Source organism: Penicillium chermesinum (genome assembly GCF_028974085.1).
Source record: "Penicillium chermesinum strain IBT 19713 chromosome Unknown utg000007l:1.0-2695246.0:1.0-2697696.0, whole genome shotgun sequence".
Classification (NCBI taxonomy): Eukaryota; Fungi; Ascomycota; class Eurotiomycetes; order Eurotiales; family Aspergillaceae; genus Penicillium; species Penicillium chermesinum.
The window spans coordinates 2438338-2457637 of NW_026695317.1; the positions used below are offsets into that span (position 1 = coordinate 2438338).

General features: G+C 51.6%; 5 protein-coding genes across 5 annotated transcripts; 4 read left to right on the forward strand and 1 right to left on the reverse strand.

Annotated features, from left to right (window-relative positions):
- Window positions 1-1834: 1834 nt before the first annotated feature.
- N7468_009671 (DDB1/RSE1 family protein) lies at window positions 1835-5902 on the reverse strand (the record flags this gene model as incomplete). The annotated part of the gene is made up of 4 exons (XM_058478967.1): window positions 1835-1861; window positions 1944-3225; window positions 3410-5486; window positions 5659-5902. The coding sequence occupies 4 exons, from the start codon at window positions 5900-5902 to the stop codon at window positions 1835-1837; spliced, it is 3630 nt and encodes a 1209-aa protein (XP_058327297.1).
- Window positions 5903-6494: 592 nt separating this feature from the next.
- On the forward strand, window positions 6495-7855 carry N7468_009672 (ubiquitin domain-containing protein DSK2; the record flags this gene model as incomplete). Its single annotated transcript, XM_058478968.1, has 2 exons — window positions 6495-6962; window positions 7031-7855. 2 exons carry the CDS (start codon window positions 6495-6497, stop codon window positions 7853-7855), a joined length of 1293 nt encoding a protein of 430 aa, XP_058327298.1.
- Window positions 7856-9108: 1253 nt separating this feature from the next.
- N7468_009673 (transmembrane 9 family protein) lies at window positions 9109-11539 on the forward strand (the record flags this gene model as incomplete). The annotated part of the gene is made up of 6 exons (XM_058478969.1): window positions 9109-9196; window positions 9260-10177; window positions 10240-10601; window positions 10734-11186; window positions 11247-11467; window positions 11521-11539. 6 exons carry the CDS (start codon window positions 9109-9111, stop codon window positions 11537-11539), a joined length of 2061 nt encoding a protein of 686 aa, XP_058327299.1.
- Window positions 11540-12469: 930 nt separating this feature from the next.
- Window positions 12470-14587, forward strand: N7468_009674 (uncharacterized protein; the record flags this gene model as incomplete). The annotated part of the gene is made up of 5 exons (XM_058478970.1): window positions 12470-12647; window positions 12787-13149; window positions 13194-13423; window positions 13497-14037; window positions 14085-14587. 5 exons carry the CDS (start codon window positions 12470-12472, stop codon window positions 14585-14587), a joined length of 1815 nt encoding a protein of 604 aa, XP_058327300.1.
- A 2376-nt stretch (window positions 14588-16963) lies between these two features.
- On the forward strand, window positions 16964-18742 carry N7468_009675 (putative choline sulfatase; the record flags this gene model as incomplete). The annotated part of the gene is made up of 1 exon (XM_058478971.1): window positions 16964-18742. One exon carries the CDS (start codon window positions 16964-16966, stop codon window positions 18740-18742), a length of 1779 nt encoding a protein of 592 aa, XP_058327301.1.
- Window positions 18743-19300: the final 558 nt, after the last annotated feature.

A 19300-nucleotide genomic window follows, 5' to 3' on the forward strand; every position in this document is an offset into this window, starting at 1 on the left:
ACCAGATCAGCTCTGGAGTCGAGAAAAATTAAGTAGAAAGTGGAGCCGTGGACAACCGCGCCGTTCTTCTCACGTAGTTTGCGCGGCCTGAATGTGGAGGCCCCTCGTTTTATAGATCAGAAATGGCGATCGATACGTGCTACGCGTCAGAAAGACAATCTAAGGTTTTTACAAATCAACGCTCGTGAGTCATTCTCGACCGCAACTCGGAATTAAAGAGAGGGAATGCTCGAAGGCGTAGGATTGTGGATGGATGATTGGCTGTGGAAAGGGGGGAAGTGTTAGGCCATGTCCACGCCCTTGGATTGGCATTCCCCCGTTGACTGACTTGCACTAGTCGAGTCTCACACGAGGACGCCAAACGCCAATCTCTTATCATTAGCCACGCGTAGGACGCCAGTGACCTCATTGGAATGTCCCGCTCGACAACTGCTGGAGATTCAGGGCCTTGGGAAACCCTCAGTCGTACAGGCCGCCCAAGCTCTCTTTCTCTCTTTCTCTCTTTCTTGAGATATCCGAAATCCGAGCAACAATTCCGAGCTCTGTGATAGTGGGGTCTGACGCAGAATAACCTGGGCACGCCTTACGGCGACATCTTTCACGCCCTTTGGTGGCTCCACCCATGTCGATTTCATCGAGTCAAAAGCCACGCTGCGATGCTCGACGGTCGCTGGCTTCAATGCGGCCAATCATGGCCCGTCGCCGTGACGCGACACCCCTCACTCTGACCCCGTGGGATCCCAAAGTATCGGGGCACAGACATTCGTCTCCGATGACTGCTTTAGGCATAGGATGATTCGAAAATCAGTCCACGTCTCGATCCCTAAATTCATAAAGGTTCTGGGATCCAAACCCCGAGCTTCAAGCACTTTCCCGAGGGGAAGAATCAAGCCGGTTAACCGTTCCAACAGGTCCATATATTTCCGCCCGTAACCGAGTCCTGGGGCATGCCGAGTGGAGACCACTGCTAAATCGAACACCCGACTGTCGCAGAGTAGTAAAAGTTAGTCAGGGAAAGCTCTTTGGCATCGGCCTGCCATCGGCTGCTGCCGGTCTTCTCGGCTGGAAGAAGTTTAGCCGATGGGGGTTCGTAAAGTGTAATCGGCCTGGGGTAGATATTCTCGCGTGGCTCATGCCCGGTTTGTGAGTCAAAGATAAGAATCTAACTGGGTGCTTTCGCCTTTCATACCTACCGTTCCATTACCATTGGTGGGATCTAGGGAGTTCGAAGCTGGTTGTAGCCACTCGGCGTCTTAAGTTGTACTGGGTAAATTGCAATGGGGTCTTTTCGTTCTTAAGAAGCAGGCACGCAGGGTTATAAGCTTGAATAAATATTCCATTGCTTGGTCAACGCACACGTAATCTACTTAGTATGACCATGTTAAGGACCACCTAATCAAGGATAATCCCTCTACGTAGAGACCTCTGGTTGCTTCTCCCGAGGCATTCAACCAGAGGCTGTCTAGATGTCACGACAGATAAATTACGGCGTATATCCGTGGTGCAATGCGGATAAAGCCGTACTCAAAAAACGTCGAGGCGTGAAAAGTCACGACTTATTCTTGTCTCATACAAGCTGTTCATTTTGAAATGACCAGGATGTATCCAGCTCAAGATTAGCCGAATGAAACGGCAGACCGAGCGAGGCAAGAGACGACTGCAATTGAGGGAGATCAGGATTGTGGTGATATGATCTATGAAGAAGGGGATTTCGAAAGAAAGCGCGGGTCTAAGCCGCGAAACTGAAATGGGATATCGATTTGGAAACCTAGATATGTCAAGCCCACCCCCCCCTAAAGCACAAACGCCAGCTTAGAACGCCCAGTCAGCATGATTAGTATGCAACCCTTGTCCGCATGTCCTGTAAGGTGTTAGTACTAGTTCCTCGCGGGACTGCAGTCAGACAGAGGAAGGGAGGGTGGGGGGGGGGAGGGTAAGCCTACCGAAATCTTCCGCTCGATCTCACGCACGGATCGATCGAGTTCACCGGCAATCATCAACTTCTTGTCGTTAGGCAAGAGGAAAAAGGTCTCGCAAAGATCACCGTCAATGACGCTTTTCACCGGTGCATAGTAGCTACGGTAGGCAAGGTGGTCACGACCAGCAAGAGGAGGGTTGAGAGACACAAGTTGGGTCGCAAGGTTTTGGAAGAAATCCACATCCTCACGACTAGCAAAAGGAACCAGAATGCCGATAGTTCCCTGGATTCCACTCCAAACGAGGATATCTTGGCCACCAGCGACCAGCTGAGCTTTGTGGACACTAGTCGGCATATCTTGAGCATAGTAATGGATCATCAGATCCAGGCGATGAGGAGTCCCCTGCAGGTAACCACGCTCATGCATAATATGAGTGCCTCCATTTTCATCAGCGGCTTCTGACACCGTTTGCGGGCAGCGAAGCAGCCACAGGTTCCCAAACTTATCACCTCCGGCGACAGTTTCATAATCAACCATGGTGGTTGAGGTCGTCCAGCGGGGGATAGCATCGTTGACAAATGGGATAAGAGAATTTTCCTGCGGTTCGTAAACAACGTACGTCACACTCTCACGGATATCGCTCACGACAATACGATGACCCTGGGTCTGTATGTCGACAATCGTTGTATTTACCACCGGGGCCTGACACTTGCGCAGAAGTTGTTTGAGTCCCAAGTCGTAAAGGCGAAGAATTCTACTGAGACCAGCCAAGAGATAGCCCTTGAAGGGTCGGAGTGCAAGAGGAGGATCTTCGACCTTGGTCTTGTGGATGAATTCAAGACTGCGGCCATCGTCATGGAATCGATAGATGTGGATGTAGCTGGCTGCAGATGATTGGGCACTGACATCCATGTCTTTGACCGTGCCAACCGCAAGGAAAGTTTCACCGTCCTGACTAGGGAATGGCACGGCAGTCACACTGACAGCCGCCTCATTATCTTCCATCTCCAGAGTGAAAACAACCTCTTTGGAAAAAAGGGGGTCCACGATTTGGATGCACGATGCCCAGTGGCCTGACCCGCGCGGATAGCCAAACTCCGCTGGCGGCAAACTCTCCGCCTCGCCATTTTGAGCCTCGGAAGCTTGGGTGAGTCTCTCCCGAGTAGCAGGGGAGAGAACGTTATTATCAGATTCGATCACGTAAAATAGAGGCTGCTCGGGATGTTGCACGAAACGGCGGGGAGTGTAAGCCAGGGGAATGATCTCTTGCAGCATATTGTTTCCCAAACTATTGATTGAGAAGATCCTACCAAGAGGTTAGCATCATACTGCGCAAGTGTATGAGGTGACAAGAAAATAGATGATTCTTGATCTCAGGAGGAACAATTGGAAAAATAAAATGTTTTTCATCCACATGGAAGTTCGGGTCCCATGTTTTCATCATTTGATCAGGGATAGGAGAAGGACATAATGAGGAGGAAATCACATACCGTAAATGTCGGCCTTGGATGCCAACCATTCCCTCGGCGCATTGTTCGCTGGTAAAGTTCCACGCGTATTCTAGGGCATCGTAGTTCAGGGGGGTGATGACGAAGCCGTTTGTTTGGACATCAGAGTACCCGAGCCATGGGCGGGAGCTAAGAGCTAAGACGGCGGTTTGGTCTGACACTGTCACTTGCGTAAGCTTGACAGGCTTGGCTCCCAGGAAACGAGTTCGAGTATCAGATAGCTCGCCAGTTACGTCATCCAAGACGGTCCGCAGGTAAACACCAGAATGGAGGCCAATGTGGAGATACAGTGATGTTCCTCCAGAGCTGGAGTCAATCATGGACATAATGCTGAGTGCAGAAGGGGCGGCGGTCAATGCTTGGATTGATTTACTCTCCAGCGTTGTGCCAGGGTCCAGGCTAAGGATGCGAACGGTGGAATCGTCACACCCAACGGCCAAGAATGAACTCCGTTGTCGTCCTTCAGGAACTTGACCCAGGCTCAGACATGTGACAGTGCCTGACATCTGCTTTCTTTCGTCATATTCGGCCAGAGATCCGTCGGCATCCAACTCAAAGTAGACAATTTCGCCGGAGCTAAGAGCCACCACAACTTGTTGAGAATTCGTGGAAGCAGCAACGATAGTTCGGTGTTGCGGGGACGGCCATTCATTTACCCGGTTGTCTGGAAAGAGGTGGCGAATACCGCGAGGGTGCACTTGGATTATGGAGTCCTCACCGAGCTGTTGGACAGCGATGGTAGGTGCACTTGGCAGGAATCCAGCTTCTTCAGTCATTTCCACCACCTCCTCCCCAACACCCAGGACAATCGTACCATTGGCGAACGAGAGAACGATGTATCGGTCAAATTCGTCGGACTGGGTTAACTTGGTCGTCCAAACAAAGGAAGGTGTGGCCTGGAGCTCGGACTCGACAAGCTCTGACACCTCCAGTCCATGCTTAATGGTTCGGAAAGAGCTGCGGGCACCTGAGCCAGAGATGGAGAAAATTTGAGGGGCGTCCTCGTCAGCGAGATTGGCGATTTTGGTATCAATCAAGGGGCTCAGAGACTTGATGTTTTCAGTTAACTGCAGGTTCACAAGCCCTCGGGGGCGGAAGTAAGTTGGCTGATAGGGTGTAGTAGGGTCCCCCTCCACCAGCTCGCTTGTGAACTCCGTCTCATCATCATCATCACCGAGCGATTCGAATTGGTAAAGATGTTGGTCACCCGATTCACAAGCAACATAGAGGTAACCACTCTTGAAGATGACCAAGCTTGATGCAACAGGCACAGTGTCGAAATATTTGATCTTGAGCCCCTGCACTTCGCCGGTCAACTGGCCCTCACTATTCTCTGCCATTTCCACAGTCACTTTGAAGATATCACCATCCTCAGTCTGGAGCAGAAAGAAGAATGCACCGCGCATCCTGTGCATCACGCCAGATACAATGGTTCGTTTCCGTTCTGGGTTCTCAGTGGGCCCCATTCGTCGAGGAATGGCCACACGATATGGGTCCTGATTCGAGTGTCGATATGTGATATTGTCTTCGGCACACACCAAAACACCACTTGGGCCATCTGCTCCTCCTGGGACCTGGAAAAGCATGTTTGCAGTTCGATCAACTGGCTCTGACCAGCTTTGAACGACGTGATTAAGGCCAAGGTCCAGTTCATAGTACACAAGCATCTTTTGCATTTCTTCGTATGCCATTCCACTTGGGTCTTGATCCGCCTCGGTGTGGTCTGTCTCGAGGGCAGCGAAGATGGGATTTTCATAGCCCACATCCAGGGAGGTCATAGCAAACACTATCGTGTTTTGCTTATGGGCTTCCAGGGGGGATGAGATAGTGACTTCGGCTTGAGAATTACGGTTTAGAACATAGACCAGCTTGTTCTTTTCGGTGGAAGCGATCATGCAGGCTCTTCCCTTAGGATCTGCAGCCAGGTATTGACCAGGGATGACACGACGGACGCCAGATTTGCCGAAGGTCTCCAGATGGATTTGTTTGAATCGATTGGTAGAAGGCACATATTCGACAATGGCAATACGCCCGGAATCGGAGCCGATGATCAGGTAATCTAGACGGAGTCATACTCAGCATGTTTCTTTTAAATTTTATTTTCCGTGCCCACGTCCCTGTCTGGGCGGGGCAGGGCAAGTGAAGGAAAACCAGGGAAAGCCCTGATGACGAGCAAGCTCCAAGTATTACTCAGGCGACTGTGCAATTGCAAATTCAAGTCCACAACATACCTTTATGACTTCCAGCCAGGCGAAAGACTGCCAATGACCGGATGATCCCACGAATATCTTCCGAATAAATGGTTTTCACTTTCGACGCGATCGTGTCCGGTCGATGGATGCTGAGCTTGGACCCGGACGCGGTGATGATCTGTTGCTCCTTGGTCCCGGCAAATTGGCCAAGAACTGCCTGAGTAATGGCAGTCGGAGGCTGGATTGTCAGGCCATACATGAACATGTGGGAGGTGGTAGCCATGGTGGGCAACTAGCTCCTAGCCCAGGAGCAGCTACACTGCAGGCAAAGTCGAAGGCCCCCTCCCAAGTTCACGCAATTGCAATCGATGGTGCAATATCACACCAGGCCCATATCTGCAGAGGAAAATAGTGGAGGAAATGATAACTTCACGCAGGCACACACCAGACGCGATGGTGTGTAGAAAGAGAAAACAGCTTGAGCTGCACGATGCAAATTCGTGTGTGAAGTGGTCTGAGCGTTTGGTCACGTGACATAAACCCGCTACGCAGTATACAAGCCAATGGTGTGGCGTATACTTTTAGCCCTCCATAAGCTTCGACCGCCTTCTGTACCGCTTTACGTAATTCGATGAGGGCAGCCAGAGACACTTCGGAAGAGCATTGAAGCCAGCTCAAAGAGCGACGTTTCTTATCAACCTTGATATTCCATCGTTGTCTCGGCTGCTCCTACCTTTTGTACCATTCCCCTTCAGGGTCTAATCCAGAGTACATCTTCCAGATTGCTCTTACGACAGTCTTCAAAACCATTTCTTTTCTTCAACTTGAGGCTCCCCCCTCCATCCCGCTCGGCAGGTCTTCACCATCGTGCCAACATGGCTGATGACGCCGGTGTCATTGAGGACACCCCTATCACCTTCACCGTGAAGTCCTCCACTGATGCCAAGTTCACCTTCACATTGCCTGCCACCACCTCCGTTTCGGATCTAAAAGAGAAGCTATCCACCTCCGAGTATGCCGACACGCCAGTAGATCGCCAGCGCTTAATCTATTCTGGTCGGGTCTTGAAGGATACTGAAACTTTGCAAACCTACAAGATCAAAGACGGCCACACAATTCATCTGGTGAAGAGTGCTGCCAGCAATCAACAACGTGGTAATACAAGCAGTCAGAGCAGCTCAGCTACTGCCTCTAGTGGGGCGGCTGCGAATCAACCAGCCGCAGGTGTTCCAACCAACCTTGCCGCCGGTACGGGCAATAATCCTCTTGCTGGCTTGACTGGTGCTCGCTATGCTGGATTTGCTCAGCTTCCTGGCGCAGGTCTCTTTGGACCTGATGGTGGGGTGAGTTTAAGCCCGGAGGTCTCACCCTTGGTACATCTGCTAACTTGATGTTCTTATTACACTAATAGATGGGCCCACCACCAGATACTGAGTCTATGCTGAACATGCTTGAGAACCCACAATTCCAGTCTACTATCAATGAAGCTCTGCAAAATCCCGCGATGATCGACATGATGATCCAACAGAACCCAATGCTGCGCGATATGGGCCCTGGAGTCCGACAAATGATGCAGTCTCCTGAATTCCGCCGCATGTTGACCGACCCTAGCTCAATTCGCCAGATGATGCAAATGCAGCGTGCTATGGGGATGGGAGGCGGTTTGGGTGGCGAGAGTGCATTTCCTGCTCCTGGTGTCACTGACACCACTCCCGAGGCGAACCAACCCAATCAACAACAAAACGCCGCTGCGAATCCTTTTGGTCAATTCCCTCCAAACCCCCTTGGGAACCCGTTCGCTTCACTTTTCGGAGGTAATGCAGGAGCCAACCCCTTTGCCCCTCCAGCATCTGCCACTACCGGCAACGCCCAACCAGAAGGCAATGCCAATACATCCAACAACATCGATCGTTCGACATCAGGGGACACGCCTACTACCCAGGCACCGCCAAATCCCTTTGCTGCTTTACTCAATCCAGCTCTCTTTGGTGGTGCAGGCCAGGGTCAAGGTCAGACTGGGACCAATCCATTCAACCCCCAGCAGAATCCATTCCTTCGAGATCCCGCTCTTATGGCACAAATGATGCAGGCGATGGGTGGACAAGGTGCAGAAGGTGGAGCTGCAGCAAATCCCATGGCGGCATTGTTTGGAGGTGGTGGTGGTGGCTTCGGTTCTCCCCACCAACCGACAACCGACCTCCAGAAGAGAGATATGCTGACCAGCTGCGCCAGCTGAACGATATGGGTTTTTACGAATTCGAGCGAAATATCGAAGCTTTGCGACGGACTGGTGGGAGTGTACAGGGGCGGTAGAGTACCTCCTTAACCTTCCGTCATAAATATCTGTCTGCTCACCACCCCGAAGGCTATCTTCTCCTTCTCATGGTCATCTATTTTTCATCTCCTTTTCCTTCTACCGAGGTATTCCATGGTCCGTGGTGGGGCTCTGTAGCTAACGACGGCCGATGAACTTCCATGCTTTCTTGCATTCCTTGTCTCAGGAATTGAACAGTCCTTTTCTTCACTATTGACTGCGACATACTTCTACTAGCGTTTCCTTCTTCAATGTCCAGTCCACGTTTTTTCTATGATTTCATACCACCTAATGGGTGCTAAGTAGATACCAATGTGCAAACCCTGGAAGAGCTCTTGCATGTTATTAAGTCGCCTAAGCAGGCACATTTTCTTCAGGACATCTTTTCGAAATTGTCCAAGTACTAGCTAGAAGGGTGTGGAATACTTAGCTAGTTGGTCAGTTACTGTCGACTGATGACGTCATCGCATGTAGTTCAATTTAACTAATCTTGAAATTCCAGCTTTAATATATGGGCAGTACTGATAATCTATTTGCAATGACCAGTTCGATGCGATCGTAGTATCTTAAATTCCAATTTAGTGGGATACTAGTATCTTTGGAAATTCAAAACGCAAAGCTCTATATGTGCCGCTGCGGCGGCGGCGCTATATTTCTGGGCATCACTACTAGTATTATTAGCCGCACTGATGCTGAGAATATCGACACCCAAGTAGATTGAGGTCTAAGATAGTAGAGGAATGAGGTGATCTTGCATCGATCTGTAGTTCCGAGCCGCGTTGGCGATCTGCCGGGCCGTAGATAATCCGTGTTGACACGCAACAAGTTGAACTCCGTTGAACCCCCCCGAATCTACTTCTCAGGCACTGAATGTTGGCCTGGCAGTTAATGCCGATTGCATTCGTCATTCTGTATTCAAAGCCTTGAGTCAAAATCACGCGCTAGCGTCTGGACCCTGGACATCCACCGCCTCCCGACGATCCACATCTCCCTCGATAAGGGAGCTTCGATTCAAGCTTCGTGGGGCGACGAGCAAACCAATCTGAACCAATCTCCTTCGCGCAGCACGACGCTGATCGCGTGATTCTTCTGATTGCTGGCCACGTGCATGGATCGCCTGGGATTGCACCTTCCCTCAAGATAGAGTGAAAGATCCAGCGTAGCTTCCAATGGCCATGCCGAGTTCAAAACGTCCACGCCTTGGGTATTGGGCGCTTTGGATTTTCTCATTTTTGTCCTATAGCTGGGCATTCTACATTCCTGGTAATGTCTACACTCCGAGCTGGCCCACCGCAGGATGACTGACGATGATTCTCTCCATATTAGGCTACTCCGTCACACGGTATAACGACGGTGAACCGATCCCACTTCTAGTGAACAAGATATTCTCGGACCACACACAGCTTCAGTATGCCTATTTCGATCTTCCCTTCGTATGTCCGCCGAGCGGAAAGTCGCACGGAGGCTCGCCTTTCGGCTCTGGCCAGAGTATCTCTCTCAATCTTGGCGAGGTTTTGCGCGGCGATCGCATCATGACATCCGACTTTGAGGTAACAATGGGTAAAGATGTTGAATGCGCGGCTGTCTGTACCCGTGAGGTTAGCCGCTCGGATGTCAAGTGGGCTCGACAGCTCATTAGGGAGAACTATGTGATTGAGTGGATCTTGGATAATTTGCCAGGTGCCACTAGTTTCGTCACCGTCGACAAAAGTCGCAAGTATTACGCCTCCGGCTTCAAACTTGGCTCCCAGGACATTTCACCCTCGACGGGCCGGCCACGATTTTTCATCAACAACCACTTCACAATCGTCATCCGCTGGCGGAGCGCACCGGAAGGTGGGAAGCTGATTGTTGGTTTCGAGGTATACCCTAAAAGTATCAGTGCGGAGAACCGAAAAGAAGATGGCTGTCCTGCAGCTATACACAAACCTCAAGAAGGACTGGGCTTGTTCATCCCACCTAACATGGCGCACCTGAAAGAAAAATACGCCGGTCTTTCATACATACCCGAAGATGACGATGAAGATGACGGTGCTACTTTGAAGATTCCATACACGTACTCGGTCTATTTCCGGGAGGAGCCCCATATCGAGTGGGCTAACCGCTGGGATTTGTACTTTACCAACCAGGAGGAAGGCTCAATGACGCATTGGTTGGCGATCATCAACTCTTTAATCATTTCGACCGTTCTTGGCGTGACGGTGTTTGTTATTTGGAGCCGCACCGTGCAGGGCGACATCAAGGGTCGAGGGATGGAGCCATGGAAGATCGGAAGCTAAAGGGGCCGCTGCGGCGAAAGAGGTCAGGCGAGAAGAAAGGAGAGGGACTGCTCGATAATCTCGACGTGGAGAACGATGCTGATATGTCTTCTGATGATGAGGGTTTCGAAGACACAAGTGGATGGAAGCTTTTACACGGCGATGTCTTCCGAACACCAGCTTACAGCGGTCTTTTAGCCCCACTGGTGGGCTCTGGTATGCAGTTACTGTTCATGACGACCGGGTTGCTTGTTCTGAGTTGCCTTGGAGTGCTGAACCCCAGTTTCCGCGGCGGCTTCGTTAGTGTTGGCATGGGCCTTTTCGTCTTCGCCGGAATATTCTCCGGTTATTTCTCCGGCCGGCTCTATAAGACTTTCGGCGGCTCTTCGTGGCGTAAAAATACGCTTATTGTAAGTTTTCCCCATCCTGTTTCTTTGTTTCTCTCTCTTATTCCTCCTTCCCGCACCTCGACAAAGTTCCAGAACACCCCAAGACAAAATACTCATTTCGGTTCTGTTGTCCATGGCTAACTCAAATTCCAGACTGCATTGCTCTTCCCAGGCCTCGCTTTCTGCCTTGTTCTCATCCTGAACCTCTTCGTGTGGGCTCAAGCCTCGAGTACTGCAATCCCCTTTGGCACGCTTGTTGGTATTCTTGCTCTCTGGCTTTTAATCCAGGTGCCTCTGGTCTACTTGGGCAGCTGGAGCGGATTTGTACGGGCCAAGCCATGGGAGCACCCCTTGAAAACAAATGCCATTGCTCGTCAGGTCCCTCCTCAGCCTTGGTACCTTCAAAGCCCCGCGGGCCCGTTATTGACCGGATCAATTCCCTTTGCCGTACTCTTCATCGAGCTCCTGTTTGTGTTCAAGAATCTATGGCAAGACAAGAGTGGGTACTACTACGTTTTCGGGTTTCTCAGTGCAGTTTCTACTGTACTGGTGATCACGGTCGTGGAGGTCACTGTCATTGCCACTTATAGTCGACTCTGCTCTGAGGTAAGCTGAGCCGATTCTTTTTTGTTTTGTTTGACAAATTCCAACTAACATGTTCTCAAGAATTATCATTGGTGGTGGACTAGTTTTCTCACCGGCGGTAGCAGTGCCTTCTGGATCTTCGCCTATTGTATCTGGTATTACATATTCAAGCTTCATGTCACAGGCTTTGTGTCCACCCTACTGTTCTTCAGCTACAGCTTTTTGGCCTGCACCGTCTACTTCCTGTTGACAGGAACTATAGGGTTCTTGGCCGCATACGCCTTCGTTCGCCGCGTATACAGGTATTGAATCTACTCCTTCTCCAGTCGAGGGCCCGTCACTGACCATTTTGCAGTGCAATAAAGGTTGATTAGCCAGGGACGAGAAAACACTCGAGTCCTCTCTTCTCAACATGCCTCATAATTTCATGAATTAAATTTTTGATAAGCATAACTGGTGCAGTCGATTACAGTGGCGTTAAATTTTCCTTCCTTGCATTTTCTTTCTAATTTTTGAGCAAGCCCCCTATCGACCCTACGGATGAGATTGTGCGGCTTCGTCTATTCCTTTGGGTTTTGTCTCTACGATGAGAGACAATCTTCTGTAACCACTACACATAGAGTCGAATGGAGCATTTCGATCTTACTGAACCTCCAACGTCCTGCTAGATTGGCTGTAAGATTGTAAGTATGACTGGTCATGAGTTGTTGATATCAAAAATTAGGCTGGGGTCCATATCATTAGTTCCTTGCATTTGGCTGCTAGGCATCGCTTCGGTCCTCTCCTCACCCAATAGGGAGCCGCATGCCTGTTAGGAGAGTGAATGACGCCAGGGAACCTGCTGCTGGCAAGTGAATCTGGTGAATGTCCGGACATTTCTTCAAGCCCATTCACTTACCTACAAATATCTCAGTTAATTCCCTTCCATTCCCCTCCTGCTTTCTTCCTCCAGCGCACCATTCTTCTTCTTCTTCTTCCCTCATGCCCGTCGACTTCAGTCCTTGCAGTCTTTGCATAGCCTCTTGAGTTGTATCTGGTACAGCCTTCCACGTCTGTTCTTTCGACTTGCTGCATCTTGCAAGACGGTCTTGACCAGGAAAAGATACTCACTTGTCCAGTCCAGCTTTCTCGGCTATCTCTGGTGAGAGCTTCGACAGATCCCTGGAGTTCTCTTCGTCCTCCGCCACTCGATCCTACCTCGCCGCCTTGGTTCATACTCGTCATCCTTACCAGTCACCTATCATCACCTACATCCCTCATTTTCTTACGTGTGAAGCTGCCTTTGAAGCTTCTGATCCATAAAAATGGCGTCTGCTCGCATCCCGTGGTCTGCTAGGGGCAAGCCGATCTATTCACTCGACAACGAGCACCGTGTACCGGATGCTCTTGAGAGCTTTTCAAAAGAGACGAGCTCTATTGAATGCGATGTCAAGCACATGATCAATTTGCAGGGTGCGTCGATTCGTGTGGCAGCCAGTATGGGTATGTTTCCAATCAGTTGAGCATGAAAGACATACGAGAAAATTACTGGTGCTGTTCAGTGTGCCAAAGTAAGGTCCCCCAACCCCCCGCGTCGCTTCTCTTACATCCCGTTCTTCATGATTGCTGACGGTTGTCACAGTGCCCTTTAAGGGTATTCCTCTTTACGTGAAAGAACCACGTAAAGCGGACCGCGAGGCCATTTCCCACGTCGAGAAACTGGCCTCCCAGTCTCGGGCTCTCATTTGGCAGCGCACTTTCCCGGTTGACTGCGATCCTTGGAATCACGAACATGGCGTCGATCCGTATGCCGGAACCGACTATGCCCAGGACGGACCAAACCCTTCATATGCCTTCACCGGAGAACCGCAGCTCGTCAGGACCGTTGAGTCCATTACCACCGGAAATGGGCGTGACTCCAAGGCCGCCTGGTCCGTGATGGGCATTCCGTCATCTACCCGCAGCACCATCGAATTCCGCCACCAGCTTTGTTGCCGGTCGAGGAGTACTTGAAGATGCTTCCCGACTCACCTTTGGACTTGCAAAAAGCAAAAGTCGAATTGCAACCGTCCGACTGCCGAAAAACCAAACGCACAGTCAAAGTATCTGTGGATGGAGAAACCGATGCACTCCTCGTCAAGATCTATGAGGAATTTCCACCTGATCACTGGGTGACGTTCGATGAAGACGGAGTCGAGAATTGGCTTCCCCCGGCGGTTTCCCGGATGAATCCCATAACCTACAAATGCCAGAGTCATCCTGGAAAGGTCATCAATGATGTACGTATATATTCCCTCCCGAGGTCTTTCCGTCTGTTTCAGTCACTTCCAGACTAGAACTAATGATTCATAGGCTTTTACGTGCTGCGGCAAATCGGTGTACTCGCGCGAAGGTTGTGTCAAACATGAGAGGCACGAAGAGCATCCAACCTACAACTCAACGATTCATCAGGAGCTTAGCGCCAAATACGAGTTCTTTAATTTGGTCCCCAACGATGCTGGACAGTGCGATTACATCACAATTTCTGCTGTCTTCGGTTTGAATGTCGAGCGGCAATTTGAGATCATTCGTCTCGCTGCTATCGAGTTCCTTTCCGGTTGTGTGTTGATCGATTCGCTCGTTTACCCCAGCATGGACATGATTCACTACGACACGCCTCGAACTGGTATAACCAAGGCTATGATGGAAGCTGCGAAGGAAGCTGGTGAGATCCTTGAGTCACGACACATCCGGGAGATTCTTGGGCGCTTGCTCCATCCTCAAGGACACTTGGTCTTGTTTAACGGGGCCAAACTGTTGAAGGCGCTTCGTCTCAGTACCGCGAGTTCCACGAGTCGGCCCTCCCATGGATTCATCGAGCTCTTGCACTTTGAATGGAGCACAGGCGAGTACAGTATCTCACCCCATATCAAGAAGATCCGTGGAGGGGGCGCACCCAAGAGTCTGTGTGGATCAAACCTTCTCTCAAGGAAGTTACCGCCAAGCGTCTGAAGCGCAAGATTGGCCTATCGCCCAAATTCCGAGACGACCCCGTTGAAAACGCCATGGCCATGCGCGACCTACTTGTTTTTTACTCGAAGGTCCTTGGTCAACACAACATTAAGAACTCTCGGGATGCGGTTTGGGACTATCGACCAACACGCCGCCAGGAAACACATCCCAAGGAGGCTAATCTGCTCTTGACTCGTGAGCTCCAAACTCTCTCCTTGGGTCTCGATGAAGACAAGAAGGAAGCGCCTTATGACGACTGGAACTGCCAGACCTCGCAGTCTGGCCATCCAAACAGCGAGCCTCGTGTGATGCCCACGCAGACCTCACAATCTGATTACTGGGGCCCCCCGGCTCTCCGCGGAGCGAACGGATATGTGGCGGCGAATTACGTCTCGGAGGAGTTCAATGCCCTCTATTCTTCGTACAACTGGGAGCGGACGCCTGGCCTGTAGGGCGAGGAGCCCTACTAAATTTCATATCTCATCGTGTCTGCCTTGGCATTTCCTTCTCCTCGTGGAGGGCGGGGTTTGCCGGCTTCGTGGGTTCGCTTGTCCTTTGAGACCAAGACCCCGGTTGATCTCTTACGATTTGAGTTTCACCTTAACACTTTTGCTGTTTCTTGCTTTTTTTTTCTTTTTTTTTTTCCTTCTGGTTGTCGTCTTTTTTATTTTTATTTTTTCTGTCTTTTGTCTTTTGGATGGCTGTGTTTCATGGGGTTGGGTTGTCCCTGCTTCGGTGGGCGTGACTCTAGATTCATGGATCCTTTGTCATTCCTAGATCGAGCCCGGTTTGATTTTGAAAGTGGTTTGCTGTTCCCTTCCTTCGTCCACGCGTCCACGGCCCATGATTCAAGGTCATGAGGCGCTTCGATGTGGAGGTGGAGTCGTCTTGCCGTATTCGCAGACGGATGGCGATGTTGCTTCCTCGTTTGCTTCGCTCTCCACAATGCTGGGCATGGAGGGGTCGGACTCGAGAAGACGATGAAATAGTCCAATGCAAAGCTATTACGTCGATTCTGGCCCGAGTAGGCTTCAATGTACCGTAGATACGGACTAACTGGCGACGCGCTCGATAACAGGCATAGCAGCGGCCTCAAGCATGTAACCTCAGAGGACGGATCACATATCTCGTGATAGACAAGTGGTTATCTAGCATATCTCGTGTCGTTGCGCCATTCTGGATTGGGTGAAAAAGCCCGGACGTTAGCGTATGTGGGGACGGAAGGGGGTGGCCAGCGGACTTGAGGGTGAAACAGCGGTGACTGCCAACATTCCCTGACGTAGCAAAGACCCAGAATCCGGGGAGAACAGAAGAAGAATTCCAGATCTTCGAATTCCCCGGTCTTGCGGGATGGCGTGATTGTGAAGGGAGATTGCTCATGGGGCAACTGGAGAAGGGCGTGTACAGGCTGACGAGTCCTTTGTAGGTGCTTACTTTCTTTTTTTTACTTGCTTTTGTTTGGGTTTTAAATTTATTTGTTTTCCTGTTTTAGTGCTGGTGTCTGATGAATGATTGATTTTTGCCGTCCCACTCCCTAAGGTACCCTTAGAGAGTCTTCGCTCCGAGCCAGCACGTCCAGCTCGACGGGCTGTGATTGGCGCTTCAGATAAGCAAGTGGGGGAGGCTGCTCCTAAACCCCTTAGCATCTCAGCTTAACTGACTCGGGCAATCGCAGGGGCTCATCCTCGTGGCACCGGCCGCCCACGATTGGCCACGCTCACCCTGACACGATCCAGTGGAGTCGTGGGTTTGGCAGTGGGAGATCCACATGGATTCGTTGCGTTACAAACGTATGTTACGGCGCAGCGGGCGTCCGCCCAGCTCCCCGAGGCTTCCAGGGTCGAGTGAAGATCAGGACAAAACTGGCATGAGCCGATCGGGGCCAAACTCATTCAGTGCTTTCAGCAGACGTGGTGCGCATGAAATCGAGCCGAGGGGCTCAAAGATCAAGCAATCTTACATGAGCCTCCTGGTATTACCAGCGTAGGGCTGCAAAAGTGGCAACTGCCGCATACAGCGCGGATGACGCCTGGGTCGGGCAGTGTTTTATTTCCTGATAAAGTGGAATGGTCGTCACGGGGCTATAACAGCCTCCTTAAACAGGCAAAAAGACACTGGACCAACAAAGACTCAAGGGAGGTGTACCATTCCATACGGCGCTGATACGTTCAGTAATATACACCTGCTGCCCACATAATGAGTAATCCATAGTCCCCGCTTCAAGGCTGGCACTAACAGCGAAAAGCAAAAAAAAAAGAGCGGAAATGGCCACCGCCTTCGATCACACCATCGCACCCACAGATTATCCCATCGCACGCCTTCCCAGGTCTACGTCAGTGCCGGCTAATCCCCCTGATCTCCATTGCAGTAGACGCCGGCACTAGAGCAGGAATGGGCGTATCAGGTTCATTCTGATGCTTGGATGCAATGCCCTTGCTTGCTGTGATTTGGCCCGCGCCCGCTCGGGGTTGCAATTGTGGATCGCTGCGATCGCCCAAGAAGTATAACTCCCCCGTCCTTTCCGGGCTTTAGTTACGTCGCGCTTGTAAGAGCATTACAATCCTTCGCATTCTCCAATTGATATCGGCACTCGAGCCTAGTTATCTTTGAAAAATCTTTTCCTTTTTCATTTATCTATGCGATTTGGGGGGCCCAGTATACCCCGTCGTTCCCCACATATACCACTTTCGGCCTCACCTATAAAGACCCCCTCGGCGCCCAACCTTGGTTCGCCCTTCTTTTTTTTTTTTTCTCTCCGTGGCGGAATCATATAAGCCTTTGTTCTTTTGAATCCTTCTTCTTGCCTTGAACAAAGACTCTATCTCACCATGGCGACCAAGAAGCCCAACATTCTGTACATCATGGCCGACCAGATGGCCGCGCCGCTGCTGTCGCTGCATGATAAGAACTCGCCCATCAAGACTCCCAACCTCGACCGTCTCGCCGAGGGAGGGGTGGTCTTCGACTCAGCCTACTGCAATGCGCCCTTGTGCGCTCCGTCACGGTTTGTCATGGTCAGCGGCCAGCTGCCCTCCAAGATCGGCGCCTATGATAACGCCGCCGATTTACCCGCGGACACTCCCACGTACGCTCACTACCTGCGCCGTGAGGGCTACCACACGGCCCTGGCCGGTAAGATGCATTTCTGCGGCCCGGACCAGCTTCATGGCTATGAACAGCGATTGACGAGCGATATTTACCCCGGTGACTACGGCTGGTCCGTTAATTGGGATGAACCCGAAGTTCGCCTGGACTACTACCACAACATGTCCTCCGTCATGGAGGCGGGCCCGGTCGTCCGCACCAACCAGCTGGACTTTGACGAGGAGGTCATCTACAAGTCGGAGCAATATCTCTACGACCATGTGCGCCACCGTAACGAGCAGCCCTTCTGCCTGACCGTGTCCATGACCCACCCCCACGACCCATACGCCATGACCAAGGAGTTCTGGGACTTGTACGAGGACGTTGAGATCCCCCTGCCCAAGAACGGCCCTATCCCCCATGATCAGCAGGATCCCCATTCACAGCGTATCTTGAAGTGCATTGATTTGTTCAACAAGGAGATCCCGGATGAGCGGATCAAGGCTGCCCGCCGCGCTTACTATGCGGCCTGCAGTTATGTCGATGCGAACATTGGCAAGCTCTTGCGGGTGCTGAAGAACACCGGTCTGGACGAGAACACCATCATTTGCTTCAGCGGGGACCACGGTGACATGCTTGGCGAGCGCGGGCTTTGGTACAAAATGAGCTGGTTCGAGAACTCGGCGCGCGTGCCCATGCTTTTCTACGCCCCCAAGCACTTCGCTCCCACGCGGGTCCCTCAGAATGTGTCCACCATGGACCTGCTGCCCACCTTTGCTGAACTGGCTGGCGCTCCGCTCGTCAAGGAACTTCCGCTCGACGGGGTCTCCCTGGTCCCCTACTTGACCGGCGGAGAAGGTCTCCGCACCGACACCGTTTATGGGGAATACATGGGCGAGGGCACCCAGGCCCCGTTGATCATGATCCGAACGGGCCCGTGGAAGTTCGTGTACTCCACACTCGACCCGCCCCAGCTCTACAACTTGGTCGATGACCCGGAGGAGATGAACAACCTGGTCGCGGGGCTCCCGGTGCCCGCTGCCGGCCGTTCGCTTCCGGCCGCCCCTGGAAAGTCCGACCTCTTGAGCGCTGCCGTCAACCTGCCCACCCCCAGCGATACGCCGCGTGCTTCGCCCATGCCCCAGCGTGCCGCAGACCGTGTGTCGTACCCCTTCCCTTCGCCCACCCCTCCTCGCTCCCCGAGCCCTGCCCGTGCGCTGCCCGTCCTTCCAGACTCCAAGGAGCCTGTCCGACTTTTGGCCCACTTCATGGAGGAGATCTACAACCGATGGGACCTCGAGGCCATCCGCCAGGATGTGCTGCGCTCGCAGCGCCGTCGCCGTCTGGTCTACTCTGCTCTGATCAAGGGTACCCCGACCGTGTGGGACCACGAGCCGCGCGTGGACCCAAGCACCCAGTATGTGCGCAACCAGGGCCGCGGTGTCCTGGACGACATTGAGATCATGTCGCGCTGGCCTCGTGTCTTGGCCCAGGCAGCCACTGCCAACGGAATCTCTGTCTAGACCGGGCAGCTGGCGGATTCGGATTCTCACTTATGATCATGAAAGCACAAAATCATTTGTCTTTTATATATTATCCCTCCGCGCGCATTGAGCGTTGTATCTTTTTGGCGACGATTCTTCGTTTGAGCAACCGCATTGCAGTTCCCCTTTTTTTTTTTCTCCGATTTACCCCCTTTCACAGCGAGGCGCTATACCCGGGGACATTCGCCGGAAATCATTTCATGCGTCTATATCTTCTGCTTTTGGTATCTTAATGCATTACCAGCGTGGTCTGCCCTGCTGGGACTTTTGTATATATTTGTTTTTTTTTTTCCGGTACTTTCACTCCCGGGGTCTTGCGTTGAGGGAAAGCGCTTTTTGGTACAGATAGCACCCAGACTGAAATCATCTAGTAATTATTTTGTATGGCATGACCGCTTCTTACTGCGTAGATGCGTCTATACTCCGTATACTCCTGTTATCAACACTAGTAAACTCTATAACCCCGCCGACGAACGCCTGTGATGTCACCCCCGACTATCTCAGTAATCTCGACTATCGGCAATCTGATTACGGGCT